Source organism: Schistocerca cancellata, chromosome 2, assembly GCF_023864275.1.
Source record: "Schistocerca cancellata isolate TAMUIC-IGC-003103 chromosome 2, iqSchCanc2.1, whole genome shotgun sequence".
Lineage (NCBI taxonomy): Eukaryota > Metazoa > Arthropoda > Insecta > Orthoptera > Acrididae > Schistocerca > Schistocerca cancellata.
The window spans coordinates 463,791,693-463,808,263 of record NC_064627.1 but is presented as its reverse complement, the minus strand read 5'-3'; the positions used below and the strand labels follow the sequence as shown (position 1 = coordinate 463,808,263).

The 16,571-nt window shown below is 40.7% G+C and overlaps 1 protein-coding gene across 1 annotated transcript in view; it reads right to left on the bottom strand.

Annotated features, from left to right (window-relative positions):
• LOC126161972 (cytoplasmic dynein 2 heavy chain 1) overlaps positions 1-16,571 on the bottom strand; it is a 778,966-nt gene that overhangs the window by 557,519 nt on the left and 204,876 nt on the right. The window contains 1 exon segment of the mRNA XM_049918163.1: positions 13,955-14,160. Within this exon segment, the coding sequence (XP_049774120.1) occupies positions 13,955-14,160 (206 nt within the window).

Here is a 16,571-nt window from a genome sequence, read left to right as displayed (position 1 = left end):
ACTGGACCACCCAGTTACAGAGCATGTCTCCCAACATGATGTTCTACACGTCAATGACTGCTTCACAACCTCTGCCATCTAGCTCCTTTCCATCAATACCAGCTTTTCTGAATTGTGCAGGTGGGGTCACTGTCATTTATCTGCTATATTAGCAGGTCCTTTGCCTCTCCATTTTCTGCGCTCCACTGCTTCTTTCTTAAGGCTGCTGTATGTTGTACCGTCCATCATGTCATCCAGTATCTGAAATCTCTTCCTTCCTCGCTTCCTTTTCCATTCTACATGACCTTCTAAAACTGTTTTTATCAGTCCGTCATTCTTTCTTAATATATGCCCAATCCAATTTCTTTTTCTTCTCTTTATTGCATCTAGTAACTGTCTTTTCTCTCCCACTCTTCTCAGTATCTTCATTTTTTACTCCGTCCATCCAACTTATTCTTTCCATCCTCCACCATGTCCAGATCTCAAAAGCCTCCAGCCTTTCTCTGTCTTTCTTCCTCACATAGTCCATGTTTCAGCACCATATAGAAGAACACTCCATACAAGACATTTTATGAGTCTTTTCCTGAGTTCTCTGTCCAGACCGCTGCAAAAAATTCTCCTTTTCTTACAAAACGCCTCTTTTGCCATTGCTATCCTTGCTTTAATTTCTGTGGTCCACTTCCAGTCGGAGTCTATCCTGCTTCCAAGACACTTAAAATTTTGCACCTATTCTAGTATTTCTCCATTCAGCATAATTTTTATTTCCTTATTTCCTCCTAGTGCCAATACTTTCGTTTTATTTGTGTTAATTTTCATTCCATATTTTTTTCCGTTAGTTTCAATGGTGTCCACCAAATCCTGTCATTCTTTTTCCCCTGTGGCTAGAAGGACCATGTCATCAGCAAACCTCAAACAACCAACTCTTCTTCCTCCAATTTCTACGCCTTTGTCATCTAATGAAGCATTGGTCAATCATATTTTCCAAGTAGAGGTTGAAAAGAGTAGGTGATAGGCAGCATCCTTGTCTTACTCCTTTTCCTAGTCTGATCCAGTTTGTACTTTCTCCCCCCACTTTAATTGAAACTTTTTGATTAAGATATAATGAGTTTACAAGTCTTCTGGTTTTGCAGTCCACTCTCTTTTCCCTCATTATAGTCGCCAGCTTGTCCCACACCACATTGTCAAATGCCTTTTCTAGATCGATGAAGCACATATATAGGTCTCTTCCTTTTTCAATAAACCTTTCTCCCAAGATTCGTAGGAGCCCTATTGCATCTCTGGTGCCCGTATTCTGTCTAAAGCCAAACTGCTCCTTGCCAAGATTCTCCTCCATTACTTTTTCAAGTCTTTTATTAATTATTCTCAACATCACTTTGGCTGCATGTTAAATGAGGCTGATTGTCCTGTGCTTGCTGCATTTCTTGGTTCCTTGTTTTTTCAGTAATGGAATCATTACTGTTGTCAGGAAGTCCTCAGGCCATTCACCACTGCCATATATTTTATTGCATAATCTCAATATTCCTCTTATTCCACCCTGGTTCAAGCATTTTAATATTTCTCCCGGTATCATATCTGTACCTACCGCTTTGCCATTTTTCATTGCAGCTATGGCAGACTTTACTTCTTCCATTATGATGGTTGGTCCTTTCTCATCATCGCTTACACTGTTGTGTGATTCAAGTTCCAGAGTTTCTGGTTTGCTATTTGTGTCATATAGCTCTTTTAGATATTCTTCCCATCTCTGGAGGACATTTTCACAATCTTTGTACACTACCTCTTCGTTTTTATTCAAAATTTCCATAGTAGCACTTCCTGCTCTGTTTTGTTCCCACGTCATAGTCTTTACTCTGTTGTATAATAAATCGTACCTTCCCTTCCTGTCCAGTTCTTCAATTTCATCACATTCCTCTACTAGCCATTTTTTCCTAGCCTGCTCTGTTTCTATTTGCAGTTCATTATTTAACCTTTGGTATATCTTTCTTGCATCTTCAGTGCTCTTGTTTTTCAATTTTCTTCTCTCCTCCATCTTAGAAATCATTTGTTGTGTGAGCCATGTTTTTTTTTTTACCTTTTCCCTTTTACATATCCTATATTTTGCTGTCCTGCTATAATGATTCCTTCTTTCAGCATATCCCAGTACTCGTTGGCATTATCAGGTGGTTCTTTGTCTCGTAAAGTGTGTAGAAACTCCTGAGACAGCATTTCTGTAATTTGTTCTTTGTTGGACCTTATCTTCTCTACATCCCACTTCTTCACCATGGTCACCTTCTTCAGTTTGTTTCATTCTTATTTCTATTTCTGCCATAAGTAAGTTGTGGTCACTATTAATATCTGCACCTGGTAATGTGTGCACCTTCTTGATTCCATTCCTGTATCTTTTTTCTACCAGTATAAAATCAGTTTGGTTTCTGTATTTATCCCCTGGTGATTTCCAAGTGTAGAGCCTCCTCTTGTGGTTCTTGAACCACGTGTTTGCCACTATCAGCTGCCTTTCCCTGCAGAAGTCAATTAGCCATTCACCTCTATCATTTCTCTTTCCAAGACCATGACTGCCTACCATGTTTCCCTCTTTCCCTTTTCCCACAATGGCGTTCCAGTCTCCCATTACTATTTTGCAGCATTTTTTATTTTCATCCATTATTCTCTTTATTACATTGTATGTTTCCTCTACAATTTGGAAACAGGTGGAACTCTCCCTGAAATACACTCCTGGAAATGGAAAAAAGAACACATTGACACCGGTGTGTCAGACCCACCATACTTGCTCCGGACACTGCGAGAGGGCTGTACAAGCAATGATCACACGCACGGCACAGCGGACACACCAGGAACCGCGGTGTTGGCCGTCAAATGGCGCTAGCTGCGCAGCATTTGTGCACCGCCCCCGTCAGTGTCAGCCAGTTTGCCGTGGCATACGGAGCTCCATCGCAGTCTTTAACACTGGTAGCATGCCGCGACAGCGTGGACATGAACCGTATGTGCAGTTGACGGACTTTGAGCGAGGGCGTATAGTGGGCATGCGGGAGGCTGGGTGGACATACCGCCGAATTGCTCAACACGTGGGGCGTGAGGTCTCCACACTACATCGATGTTGTCGCCAGTGGTCGGCGGAAGGTGCACGTGCCCGTCGACCTGGGACCGGACCGCAGCGACGCACGGATGCACGCCAAGACCGTAGGATCCTACGCAGTGCCGTAGGGGACCGCACCGCCACTTCCCAGCAAATTAGGGACATTGTTGCTCCTGGGGTATCGGCAAGGACCATTCGCAACCGTCTCCATGAAGCTGGGCTACGGTCCCGCACACCGTTAGGCCGTCTTCCGCTCACGCCCCAACATCGTGCAGCCCGCCTCCAGTGGTGTCGCGACAGGCGTGAATGGAGGGACGAATGGAGACGTGTCGTCTTCAGCGATGAGAGTCGCTTCTGCCTTGGTGCCAATGATGGTCGTATGTGTGTTTGGCGCCGTGCAGGTGAGCGCCACAATCAGGACTGCATACGACCGAGGCACACAGGGCCAACACCCGGCATCATGGTGTGAGGAGCGATCTCCTACACTGGCCGTACACCACTGGTGATCGTCGAGGGGACACTAAATAGTGCACGGTACATCGAACCCATCGTTCTACCATTCCTAGACCGGCAAGGGAACTTGCTGTTCCAACAGGACAGTGCACGTCCGCATGTATCCCGTGCCACCCAATGTGCTCTAGAAGGTGTAAGTCAACTACCCTGGCCAGCAAGATCTCCGGATCTGTCCCCCATTGAGCATGTTTGGGACTGGATGAAGCGTCGTCTCACGCGGTCTGCACGTCCAGCACGAACGCTGGTCCAACTGAGGCGCCAGGTGGAAATGGCATGGCAAGCCGTTCCACAGGACTACATCCAGCATCTCTACGATCGTCTCCATGGGAGAATAGCAGCCTGCATTGCTGCGAAAGGTGGATATACACTGTACTAGTGCCGACATTGTGCATGCTCTGTTGCCTGTGTCTATGTGCCTGTGGTTCTGCCAGTGTGATCATGTGATGTATCTGACCCCAGGAATGTGTCAATAAAGTTTCCCCTTCCTGGGACAATGAATTCACGGTGTTCTTATTTCAATTTCCAGGAGTATATATCCTACGTTCCCGTAACCTTCCTGGCCTTGACCTTCGTTACTCATTGTCCTTACCCATCTAGCCCCTTCCCTGTCCCTATTCCAGCACCAGACAGCCCTCTATTCCACCAATGCAACCAATTTTTTTACTTCTCTCCTTTTCCGCTATCCTCCCCTCCCCATCTAATCTCCCACCTGCATAGGTGCCATATACTCTCTCCAGCTCATCCCTGCATTCTCCCACTAGTAGCAATTCACCAACCCCCACCCCTATCCTGCTATCCCTCTGAAACCCTGCTCCAGCGTCCTTCCTCACCTCCACCAGGCTGCTTCTCCAATCACACATTGCTGCTCATAGTCTGGCTTCAGCTGCCAGAGATTGTGGTCATGTGTGTGGGAGTTGTGTCTGCATGTGTGTGTGTGTGTGTGTGTGTGTGTGTGTGTGTGTGTGTGTGTGTGTGTTGGTTTTTTTTTCAAAGCTAATTTTGTGACAATCTTTTTGTTGTGGCTATCTGTGACTCAGCATCTCCACTGTATGGTGAGTAGCAACTATCCTTTTCTTAGCACTTAATTAACTTATTCTTGCACAAAACTTTCTTATGAAATACAAATGTCATCTTGTTACTTCGTGAGTAGATAAATAAATAATTCTTTGGGTTTTCCATTCCTAGAGCAAGCTACATATCACTGACCGTGAAAAAAGCATGATTCTTTCAAATTAATAACATAGGATCTTAAAGTTTATTCTTTGCTTGCTTTATAGTATAACTAAATGCTAATGTAACTGGAAATTGCAGTCTTTTGAACTGAAATGTTAGTTCAGTAGATACAAGCAGAGTCCTCAAAATGAATGCTGTTTTTTGTTTATCTTTTCCTAACATTATTTTTGCTTCTATTATATTGTTTGATAACTGATTATAACCATTTCTTATTTTGAATTTTTAAATTAATGTCATCATCTTACCACTAAAATGGCTCTATCAGCCAACCAACTTGAACAATTCTGAACTATGTTTGGCAAAACTTCATCAATTAATTCATTTGGGCTGCTGACAATGTTACAAAAACCATTCAAAGGTTCAATTTAGCCAGTTACACAATCAGCTGGGTGAGGGCTTTCAGTAATTTTGACAAAATGTTTCACTTTTTCATCAATGAAAATTTGAACCCTCATATTTGTTCTTAACTGTACCTTCCTCAGTCAAGACCAAATGAATGATTTCTTCAAAGATACACTGATTTTATTTGCTGGAGGTGATTTTGTAATAACTGGAAGTGTTTGCCAAAAATATCCAGAATATGTAAGTAACACACCTCCCATTAATTATGAATTAGAATTATATCTAGAACATTCTTGAATATTCTGAAATATCCTATAAAATTTTGGAACATTCTTTAACATTCTCAAACATTCTATAGGAAGATTTTGGTCAGTCTCAGTCACTTCGCCAAGCTGCCTCCTCATCTTCAAATAATTCCCACACCATGATGCCATGAATACCTCTGTGCCTCTGCAAGTGGAAGACTGCGACCTCTTCCCAGGATGCCACCACACTCGCTGATGATGCTCATCTGAGATAGTGCAGCACAGTGATTCATGGATCAATACAATGCAATGCCATTCATTGGCAGTCCATGCCTTCTGGTCACTGCACCACTCCAAACACAGCCATTTGTGATGTGGTGTTAATGGAAGCCTGTGCATGCGAGGGTAATTCTTTAATCTGCCTGTCGCTAGTGTCTTGCAATGGCATGGAATGGCAATGTTGCATGGAGCCCACTACTAGGTCTCGGGTGGCAAGTGCATATGCGAAGAGGTTACAATGTGATTGGTGCACGAAACAGCAGCCCTCTCTTGTAGTGGTCAGACATGGCCAACCAGAACCTTGACCATAAATATGGTTGTCCTCGTGCTCCCATGCAGTCCAATCAGAGCTGATCCCATAAGTAAAGTGCACAATTATGGAGAACGAAATTAATACTCAAATCAACTTTAACAGTGATGGCAGTACACTATCACCTATAATATAAGCAGCAAATCAGTGAAAAGTGACATTTCAGATGATCCCTTTATCAAAAGTAAATGTAGATGGCATTAAGTGATGTAATGGGATTGTAACGAAAACCAAAATCCTTATTTCACTGGAATCATGTGGGATCTGGATGAATAAATCTAAATTAAAAAGTATTATCTTTGAAAACACTCCATTCTTTTGGGAATTCATTTTTTCAGTCAGTATGATTTGCACAATCAGAAACAGCACAGTCATTGATGATAAAATTTAGAGGTAAATTTTTAGAGTTTGAAAGATAGTTTCAAGGATTCCCAAGTTTATGTCTTGGATTTCAATTGGAAGTTTACAATAGTTGCTGATCCTTATCTATACTCACAAGGTATAATGCACTTATTTTATAAATGATAAATGTGATGTGTTATGTTGCAGACAGGCACAATTATCAGACACTTATACACAAGCTTTCAACCATAGCCTTCACCAGAAAAAAATGAAAAACACACACAATTCATTTACACAAGCAAGTACACTTCACAGACACATAACCACCACTTAACTGGTTGGCAGTCATGTGTGTGTGAGGTGTGCTTGCTTGTGTGAATGAATGGTGTATGTTTCTCTTTCTTTTTTCTGATGAAGGCTGTGGCCAAAAGCTTATGTGTAAGAGTCTTTTAATTGTGCCTGTCTACAACTTAATGTGTCTTCTTTATGGTAAGTACCAGTCTACCTTTTCCTACATTGTTGATATTACAACTCGGAGTCTCCATTGTTTGCTTTTGACATATGACAAAGAGATACTGATGGCAGCAAAGGCCTATAAAAAGTTGAAATATCTGGATAAAATACCTTTTGAGTATACATATGTATCAGCAACTATTGTAAACCATTGCATAACGTTTGGGAACCCTTAAAACTGTCTTTAATAACCTAAAAATTCACCTCTACATTTTATCATCCATGGTTATGACAACCAAATCCCAAAAGAATGGGGTGTTTTTAAAGGTAACACTTTTAACAGATTTATTCTTCCAGATCCCACATAATTCCATTGAAATAAGGATTTCATTTTTTACTACAGTCATAGAGATACCCATTTGAAAGCGTCATGCCCCTCCAATTTTCCACGAATATCACATACAAATGAAGGGGTCAGAAGCAATGGGGTGCAAGTCACATTTTCTAGAAAAATGAGATAAGTGCCTCTACAGCATGTGTAAAATTGTTGTGCCATGGGGTACAAGTGAAATCCCACTTTGTGTTGCTCTATGGTGAACAAAAAGAGAACTAGTTACAAGATGTTACAAAACAGTTACATTCATGTAGAGTTATACAGATTTTTTATGTTTTATATTATCTAGATAACCTTTTTATGATACATGGGAAGAGGGAAGTGACTCACGTGGTGCAAAATATTTTCAATAATGAAATAGTGCATTAAATACAAGGTGTACAACTTTGCTTCCACCGTTTTTCCCCAAACATTTGAGGCTTTAATGAAACAACTGGTTACACATGTATCATTCAAAATACCTTCTATCGCTGGCCACTACTTTCTCCCATCTTTCAGGCAGTGTACAAATCCAATGTCGAAAAAATTGTTCATCTTTTGAAGCGATCCACGAATCGATTCAATTTGTGACTTCTTCATGAGATCGGAAGTGTTGGTCAGCCAGGCCGTGCACCATTGATCTAAACAGGTGATAGTCAGAGGGAGTAATGTCTGGAGAAGATGGTGGGTGGGGTAGGACTTCTCATTTTAATGTTTCCAAGTACATTTTGATCTCTTCTGCAACGTGGGGTCTAGCGTTGTCATGCTGCAAAATCACTTTATCATGCCTCTCACTGTATTGCAGCCGTTTGTCTTTTAATGCTCTGCTCAACTGCATTATTTGCATTCAATAATGAGCACCTGTGATTGTTTCACTTGGTTTTAACACCTCTTAGTACATGACGCTGAGCTGGTCCCACCAAATGCAGAGCATGATCTAGGAGCCGTGAATATTCAGTTTGGCCGTCGACGTGGAAGCATGGCCGAGATATCCCCATGATCTTTTGCATTTAGGCATATTGTAATGAACCCATTTTTTGTCCCCAGTCATAATGCAATGCAGAAATCCCTTCTGTTTTTGCCTCTGAAGCAACTGTTCACAAACACACAAATGCCGCTAAACGTCTCTTGGTTTCAGCTCACAGGGGACCGAAGTTCCTTCTTTCTGAATCACGCCCACAGCCTTGAGACATTTTGAAATTGCTTGCTGTGTCACTCCCACTAATCATGCCAATTCTTATTGAGTTTGACGTGAGTCTTCACTCAGCAACATCTCCAATTTTGCATTTTCGAAAACATTCTCTCTTCCACCACTATACCGGTCTACTAAGTTAAAATCACTGTTCTTGAAGCGTTGAAACCACTCATGACACATCCTTTCACTAATAGCATCCTTACCAAATGTACTAGAGAGCATTTGATGAGATTCAACCGCTGTTTTCTTCATATTGAAAAAAAAACAGTAATACCTCCAGCAAATGACGAGAATTATGCTCGTAAACTGACATTTTCAATCAAGAACAACTTAATGATGCAGACACAAACTGACTAATGTTTGAATGAGGTTATGTTGACCCAGGTCCAAGCTAACTGCCTGACATCTGCAATCTGTTTCTTTTGACTGCTACTTACTGTTGCCGCCACCTATCAGCAAATGTCGGAAGCCAAGTTGTACGCCTTCAAGTGTTCTCTCCTATTTTGTTTCAGTGTTGTAAGCCACAAAAGGCATGATGTTCATGTAGCATTACATACATGTTTTGTTGTAGCTTTAAAAAGCAATTTTATAATAAATCAATTGTTAACAATCAATAGTAAAGCATTATATGGCCAACATAAATCAAATTCTTCTTAATTTACAATATTCTGGAAGCAAAGGGATACAAGTGCATACAGACTTTATCAATCGTGATATAAAACTAATAATCTGTATTAACCTGTTATTCCAGCATACAAACAAAAAATGGTAGAAAGTATTTTTATGTCTAATATACACATAATAATTTAAATTCAATTTTGCAATCTCAAGATAATTGTGAAATCTTGTGAACTTTAACTTCAGTTTTCTCAAAACTAGAAAAGTGTACTTATATTACTTTGCTTCTGACCCCTCAAACATAATATGTAGTTGGACAAGCTGTCCAGGACTTACTAATGAACAGAATACTAAGAGCACCATGATGGTTATGGAATTTGAAAATATTTTGAATTATTACTCTGATGACAGTACAGTACATTCTCCTCTGGGGTTAGCTGAAAAACTGATGGAGCAGAGAAATCCTTAAAGGGTAACAACTGTCTTCCATGGGAGAAACTGAAAACCAAGGTAAAGGTACTCAACTTACCCATAATATATCAATAAACCTAAGACATCCTTCCTACTCACCTTAATCAACTTTAAACTTACCAACAACTACTTCACATTTGAGGGGCAGACATACAAACAGATCAGGGGCATAGCCATGGGAACCAGGATGGCTCCTTCCTATGCCAACGTTTCCATGAGTCACTTGGAGTGGGCTTTCCTGGGAATCGTAAGTCTTCAGCCCCTGGTTTGGTTTAGATACACTGATTACATATTTACCTTCTGGACTCACAGTGAGGCTGACCTACTAAAATTCCTGGAATCTCGAAACACCCTCTCCCAATTAAATGTCACATAGTACTATTCTGAATCCCATTCCACTTTTCTGGATGTTGCTCTCATCCTCACCGAAGACCAGCTACGCACTTCCGTCAACATTAAACCTACCAAAAAACAACAGTACTTACATTTTGACAGTTGCCACCCTGTCCATGTCAAATGTTCCCTCCCATGGAGACTTGGCATCTGAGGCAAAAGTATTTGTTCGGTTGCAGACTCTTTACAGCAATACACCACCATTCTCACCTCAGCCTTCACTACATGTAATTACCCCACCAGCCAACTTAAAAAGCAGATTTCTCAGGCCATCAAAAAACTTTGGAGGACACCATTGGTGACTCAATATTATCCTGGTCCGGAATGTGTTACCGTATTTACTCGAATCTAAGCCGCACTTTTTTTCCGGTTTTTGTGATCCAAAAAACCGCCTGCGGCTTAGAATCAAGTGCAAAGCAAGCGGAAGTTGTGAAAAATATTGGTGGGTGCCGCCACAACTAACCTCTGCCGTGGAATATATGTAGCGCTACACAGGTATGTTTGTAGGCACAAAAATAAATACTGGCACCAAAACCTCTGTGTCAGTAAATAAATTAAAAAAAAAGGTAAAAGACGAGCTTCTTTCTCCGCCCCGAGTTTCGACCACTGCATTTTCATAAATTATCCAATGAAGTAAATACAAATTCCGTATTGTTCATCTTCGAATGTAGCAGCATTTCAATGTACTACGAAAATTCGACTGGCAAGACTGTTTGGGATGTTTGTCAATATGGCCAAATCTACATTCTGAATTTTTTACTATCTGTGAGAAGAGATGTTGCTAACAGGATATTTTATGAATTGTGAATCACATGCAGTATTCTCTTCACCATAAGAATAATACATATATATAAACATTTGCCATGTATTGTTTTGTGTTTGCTGCTATCTCATTTAAATCCTGTCTGCCTCATAAACTACGAAACTAGAGTGAGACAACAGCAAACGCGGAAGAATATAAATATCATGTCATGTTTATATTCGTATTATTCTTATGCCTAATAGTGATACAGTCAGAAATGAAGCACAGCAATTGACTAGATTTTTAAATCTAAGATGACTCTAATTTCTGTGCAGAATGTAATGTACTAAAGAGGCACCTGCAAAGATTTTCAAAGGGAGAAAAAATTTTCACTGAACTCTCGTTCAGAACATCTTCTATAATACGCAGTCTATTATTTGGTTCTTGTTGATCATTATCAAAGAAAGCACCAGTGTAAGTAACAACAAATATCAGTTTCTTGCCATTGTTTCGCTAATGAGACGATTACTCCCCCCCCCCTTTTTTTTTTTAATTGTAAGCGGCGGTAGCGCGCACAAAGCAAGCCATGCCACGAGCGGCGACAGGCCGTAAACACGTACTATCAGAATGCGACAAACAATGCATGACACAGTACAGTAATGCATTTTCAGCTTAGAGTGACATAAACACCTATAACAAAAAGAACTGCTATTATCAGATCAAAGAAAAATAAGCAATCAATTCAAACCAGATGAAGCACATGAAAAAGGAAGGGTACCCGTATAAATACAGTCGGAGCGCTTGACACATAGCAATGGCTACCTGGTAAAGCTTAACTGCTAAACTTATGACTCGAACCAAACTACTGTCACTATATCGTCATTCATTCGACCTAAATTGAGTCTCATATTACAATGGACCAACTTTGTTTCGATTTGGAGATGCAGCCTAAAACTTTTCTCTCCCCCTGAATTTCTAGTCTCAAATTTCAGGTGCGGCTTAGATTCGGGAAAATTTTGTTTGCTTGATTTCGAGTCTCATTTTTCAGGTGCGGCTTAGATTCGAGTGCGGCTTAGATTCGAGTGAATACGGTAATCAGCTACTTCAACAGGGCCATGACTTCCTAAAATCATGCTCTGAAATAATAGCCATTCTGTCTGAAATTTTGCCCACCACACTTACAATGGCTTTCCATTGCCCTTTCAATCTCTGCAATATTCTTGACAGACAATTGTGACCTCAGTGCCCGTTTCACCACATCCACCATCTTGATTCTTCCCCCAGACACCAGTTTCTCAGACCTCTGCAGGTGGGAAATAGCATTACAACATGTCTACGGTGCTCGCCACCCACCTGGCCTTAATTTACATTAGCATCTTCCATATCAGCATTTCTTCACTGTAACTACTCTTTGCTTCACTCTGTTTTAGTTTTCTACATCTTTCATTGCCTTACCCATCTATTTTTCACTGCCCTCCTCCCACCTCTGTTACGTACAATACACTTAGCGTTTCACTCTTATTAACTCATGCATGACGTTTAAGCAGTAATGTCTGTCTCCATATTACCCTGTCTTCTGCCTTTAGGCTCTCAGGTTTTCAAATCTTGTCCGATGCAGTCCCCAACAATCAGTCTTTCCTTCTCATCCCGTACAGTAAGTCTCACCTGATCCACAGTTCTGGTGAGTTTCCCAAAATCTACACATTTCCCTAAACTTCTCCAGTCCTTTTCCTTCATGCCTCTTCCTTCCCCTTCAATCCTTTTGTCTGAGGAAGGAGCCACTGGCTCCGAAAGCTTACAAGTTACAATCGTCTTTTATGTGCGTGTGTTTGTGTGTGTGTGTGTGCGTGTGTGTGTGTGTGTGCGCGCGCGCATGCGTGTTCTGCTGCCGCTTGTTGAGTAAATTTTTTATCCAACCAATTAAATAATTTTGTCAATAATTGATTGCTTTCATTGTTGTTCTACATCAATAGATATTTTGGGGCAAAAGGAGAAGTTAATAATGCCAAGGACCTGTCCACAAAAAGCATTTTTTTCTGCTTCTGAATAAAAAAGAAGAGAGAGACGTATGACTTTTCTGTTATGTGGAACTTGATATTGGTGGAGTAAAGGGATTGAATCATATGTAGGCTGCAAAAAGGTAGCTTGTGGAGAAGATAAGGAAGGAATAGAAGCACTTGCACTGTAAATATTATGGGTAACAGGACCTAACACTCCAGTGCTTTCCTGCAGAAGAATGTTAGTTAGTTTCATCTTCCAAGGAACATTTGCTCAATTAATTATAATGCTGTGGAATGGGTCTTTTACATTCAAATAACAAATAAGGACTCCAAAGTGCATACCTTAAGAGCTATGAACACTTCTTCATTTTCAGTTCTGTGAAACAAATCTCTTCTACTTCAAGCACTTCATTCTCCATATTTTGAGAGGAAGTAGTGTGGGGAAAAAAAAGAAAAAAAATTTCTGCTAACCAGGGGCTCAAAAGAGCTGCGAGCACTTTTTCAGTGGAAGAGTGTTTAAGAGTAGCGAAGATCAACAAGTGGTCATTGCTCTTAAGGTATGCACTTTAGAACTCTTTTTATTGATTTTTTTTCTTATTTTGGCCCGTAATACCACCAATCAAAATATGGAAAGCAAAGAGTCTGCAGTAGAAGAGATTTGTTTCAAAGTATCAAAGATGATAAACTGCTCATAGCTCTTGTGATATGCATTTTAAAGCCCACATTTACTAGACTTTTTTGCTTCAAATGACCATTCCTGTCATATGTCAGAGTATTGGTCACTCCTCCTGGGAATGTATATTTTCTATGAGGAACCTAACTGGTATACGATCTGGAGCAGAAGACTTGCCTCTATTAAGTCAGTTTCTTTGCTTCGCCAAGGATTCTAAGTTAGTTGTGTTGGCAGCAGTTCTTGATCTCAATTCTAGAATATTTACTTTGTCTTCTTCACTGAAGGAATTTCAGAAAAACCATGTTCGTAATTCTGCTTTAGTAACATTATTATCAGTAGCATTAGCATTGCTATCACATAGTGATTGTACTGACTGTGTCTTGATGCTGGTGTACTTTACATGTGACCAGAATCCCTTTTGAATTTTCTGCCAAATTTCAAGACAGAATTTCATTGTGGAAACTATTAAAAGCATCTTGTACTTAAGTCAGTGCTAAATTTTGAGCTTCTGTTAAGCGGAGAACACATCTTACTCCTTATCGATCATCCATGAAGCTCAGAAATGCAACTTCTCTCGAACAGGAAGTAGCTGGTTCAGTCCACTCTATTTAATCGGCAATATAAGAATACATAAGACCTAAGTAAGTTTAAATTAAATGCGCCATTTGGCAGGTACTGCCAATTACATCCTGAATATTACTGACTGTACAAGAAATTACTTACACCAGTTTTTCATAGATTTCCATTAGTTGTTTCCATTCAGCTCTCTTTGCTCGTATTGTGTCCAGACCTCGGAGGAGGATTTCTGTGCCACCATCCTGCAAATCAGTTTCACGGGGTCGTGCTTGTTCCCAACGCAACCTAAACTTCTCCATTTCTTCCAAAATCTCTGAAGTGCGTGTCTCCAAACTTTGTTTTACATTTTCCACCTGTCAAAAAAGACAATGATGAAAAATTCACAAATCTATGATAAATTCCATTTATACATCAAAGTAAAGATTTTTCCTATTGAAGCACTGTTGAGTTCTGATTCTGCTTTTCAAGATATTCAACTAATCCACTGTAAATATCAAAAGAAATATATCTACTGAACTATGAAAAGGTCTGGCAGCTGAAGCCACACTGTGTGGCTTCAGCTGCCAGGGACTGCAGTCATGAATGTGTGAGTTGCGTTTGTTTGTGTTTGTGTGTGTGTGTGTGTGTGTGTGTGTGTGTGTCATCTCTGCTATATGGTGAGCAGCAACTTTCCTTTTCATAATATTGTTATATTCCATCCTGGATTTTCCGTTGTTTGGTATCTAGGCTCAGTGCCTATGCCATCTACGACAGAAGAACATCTATACTCCAGTAACACTAAAATTTCAAACACAGAAAATTAGAAGTTCTACCATTAACAACTTTTAAGATACTGCTGGCTGTGTTTCGCTCAAAACATGAGAAACTAGTAAAGAAGATGGCAGAGTTGTTAAATATTTAACACAACTTCATGAATGCCTGCCAAATTTAAAGTGCTGTGTTGATAAGTCAACCACCTAATAGCTACATTTTCATCTATAAAACCACCATGTGTTACAGGTTCTGGATAAGGCAATACATTTCAAATATGTACAGAATTTTAATAAGTAATTAATTAAATAATTATGTGAATGACACTGCTAATATTATTCTAATATAAAACTTAGCTTGTAGGGTTTCATCATCATTTCCAACATTCTTTACTTAAGTTTTCAATGTTTTCCACTAGAAAATTCAGGCTTAAAATTTCCTTTCTAATATTACCCTTTCTGTAGTCTGCCTGTCACTTAATATAATAACTTTTTCCCTCATTTCCATTACAGCTTTCAATGAATATTAACTGGTAGAGTTTCGGTAACAACACCTTGTTCTCACCCTTGTTGTGTTGCTTTAGGTTTAAAATCTTTCACATCACTTGATGCTTTTTGCTTTTGATCTTCATCTTAATGTCAGTTTGACACTAGTCAAATTATGATCAGTTTCATCTTTTTTCCACACAATTTAGCCAATAACACTTTTTATGGAATGCTCCAACAGATTGTTTATATTCCAGTCACAGCAAGACAGAAAGGCAGGCCAATACCTACCATTTAAAGCATTTAATAAAAACATCACAAAAGTTTAGCTGTTTTGGAATAATGGTTCCTCCTTATGGGAGGTAAGAGGAAATGGAAGCAGAAGGAGGGGAGGCGGCAGGTTGTTAAACAGTCTTACCGTCCGGTCACAGAGGAGCATTCCCCTCGTAACTCAGTACCACCCAGGACTGGAGCAACTGAATTACATTCTCTGCCAGGGTTTTGACTACCTTTCATCATGCTCTGAAACAATAAATGTCCTGCCCACTATCCTTCCCACAACTCCCACAGTGGTATTCTGCTGTCCACCTAACCTACATAACATACTTGTCCATCCCTACACAACGTCTGCTCCCAATCCCTTACCTCATGACTCATATCCCTGTAATAGATCTAGATGCACGACCTGTCCCATACATCCTCGCACCACCATTTACTCCAGTCCAATCACAAACATCACCTACCCTATCAAAGGCAGGGCTACCTGTGAAACCAGTCATGTGAACCACAAGCTAAGCTGCAACTACTGTGCTGCATTCTACTTGGTCATGACAACCAATAAGCTGTCTGTCCGCATGAATGGCCACTGACAAACTGTAGCCAAGAAACAAGTTGGAGCACCCTGTTGCTGAGCATGTTGCCCATCACGACATCCTTCATTTCAATGACTGCTTCACAGCCTGTGCCATAAGGATCCTGCACAACAACAACAACTTTTCTGAATTGAGCAGGTGGGAATTTTCCCTGCAGTATACCCTGTGTTTCCCTAACTCTCCTGGCCTCAACCTTTGTTAGTCATGGTCCTCATCCAGTCCCTTCCCTGTTCCCTTTCCAGCACTACAAAGCCCTCACTCCACCATTACACTCAGTCTCTATACTTCTCTTCTTTCCAATACCCCCCCACCGCCATGCCCACCTCTCCGTTGCCCACCATGTAACCTTCCAACTGTAGATAGCTGCTCTACCCTCTCTCCACCTCGTCCCTGTGCATTCCCCTGCAGCACTACTTCACTGTCCCCCACCCCTATCATACTATCCCTCCCTGCCCCACCCCAGCCTCTTCCTTACCCCCATCCAGTGGCCACTCCCATCATGCACTGGTGCTGGTGCTCACAGTGTGGCTTCAGCTGCCAGAGACTAGTCACGTATGTGTGAGTTGCGTTTGTGTGTGTGTGTGTTTTGTCTATTTTTGATGAAGGACTTGCCGGCCAAAAGCTTATCTGTGATCATCTTTTGTGTCCTATCTGCGA